Source organism: Sinocyclocheilus grahami, unplaced genomic scaffold (assembly GCF_001515645.1).
Source record: "Sinocyclocheilus grahami isolate Dianchi unplaced genomic scaffold, SAMN03320097.WGS_v1.1 scaffold7541.1, whole genome shotgun sequence".
NCBI classification, from domain to species: domain Eukaryota; kingdom Metazoa; phylum Chordata; class Actinopteri; order Cypriniformes; family Cyprinidae; genus Sinocyclocheilus; species Sinocyclocheilus grahami.
This window is the reverse complement of record NW_015511540.1, coordinates 8,589-10,046: the sequence shown is the minus strand read 5'-3', so window position 1 is coordinate 10,046 and position 1,458 is coordinate 8,589. Positions and strand designations below refer to the sequence as shown.

General features: G+C 37.4%; 1 protein-coding gene across 1 annotated transcript; it reads left to right on the top strand.

The window, feature by feature from the left end:
• Positions 1–140: 140 nt before the first annotated feature.
• Positions 141–1,314, top strand: LOC107577876 (GTPase IMAP family member 8-like; the record flags this gene model as incomplete). Its single annotated transcript, XM_016263903.1, has 3 exons — positions 141–175; positions 294–369; positions 658–1,314. Coding segments are annotated over exons 2-3 (685 nt in total), but the record flags the coding sequence as incomplete, so codon positions are not given.
• Positions 1,315–1,458: the final 144 nt, after the last annotated feature.

The following is a 1,458-nucleotide window of genomic DNA, read 5'->3' as shown; positions in this document are numbered from 1 at the left end:
TTATTCTTGCTCTTGACTACAAAACACAAACTCACATTGACCAGATTTGTCAGATGAGGAACATGGGTGTCAGGCTCCTCCTCTGCAGGTCACATGAAAATATATCTAATGAGAAGTTGTTTGCAGAACCAAAAGTGGAAGAAAATCTGAACAAACCTGAGCAGCTCGACTCCTGGTTCGTCTGTATTTCTTGCAACAGCTTGTTTTAACATAAATGTGTTGATTTATAGATATTGTTGTTCATTACACACATATATTGAGACTGTTTTGAAATGTCCATCTTTGTTCTCCAGGAGGGATTTTCATGGGGTTCTTGTCATCGGTCTGCATTCAGATTGAAAATGGCGACAGGGCCTGAAACACTTCCTGGTATGAGACTGTTTACTCTGTTAAAGCAAAAGGACAAAAGTACATTTGTTTGTATTGTCTTAGTGTTAATATTTCATTTAGTTTTTAGTTTGGGATAATGTTCTTCATTTGTTTCCTCTAAATGTCATTTGACCTGAAAATTGTTTAAAGTTTTTAAGTGATGTTTGAGTTCTGTTGTCTTTCTCATGTGTGATAGCAAAGGATATTTCATTTTAAATGTGTGGAAATATAATACACTTGACTTGACCTTATTTTACAATCATACTCCATATTTTCTGTCTATTTCAGAGATGCTAGTGATCAGCAGCTCCAGTCCAGATTATGCAGTGATCCGGATTCTTCTGATGGGCAGAAACTCTTCTGGGAAAAGCTCATCTGGAAACACAATACTGGGAGAAAGAAAGTTTAAAGTCCAAAAACATAAGAAGAAAAATGAGTCGGAAGTGTGTGAGGGTCAAACTCAAATCGGTGGGAAGCAGGTTGCTGTGATTGATTGTCCAGATCTACTAGATCCAGGTCTGAATAAAGAGCAGCTGGAGAAGATGAAAGAGCAGCTTGTCTCTGGATGTTCAGCAGGTCTCAGTTCAGTACTGCTCACTGTTCCTCTGGAGGAACCTGTGCAAAATGAAGAAGAGATCCTGGAATTTATTAAGTGTTTATTTGGTGCTGAAGTTCAGAAATACATCATGATTCTGTTCACACATGAAGATGAACTGGATGATCTGGATCAGACCATTGAGGAACATCTACAAAATCATGCAGATCTTCAGCGACTGGTGACTGAATGTGGAGGAAACTTCCACTGTTTCAATAACAAATGTAAAGTGAAAAGTCAATTTGAAGAACTACTGCAGAAGATTGAAGGAATGATGATGGAGCACGGAGGGAAATTTATGATGGAACAAAGGAGAAGAAGTGAAAGCAAGGACACTCCTGATATCAACTGTAAGATGATTGTTTTTTGTAAATTGATCAATAATACATGCAATGTGTTCATTAAGTGTAAGACATATTTATTCAGCTCAAATTAATTAAGAGTATCTGAAAATGTGACCTGTGCTGGCAAAATGAGTCACAATGAGCACATTT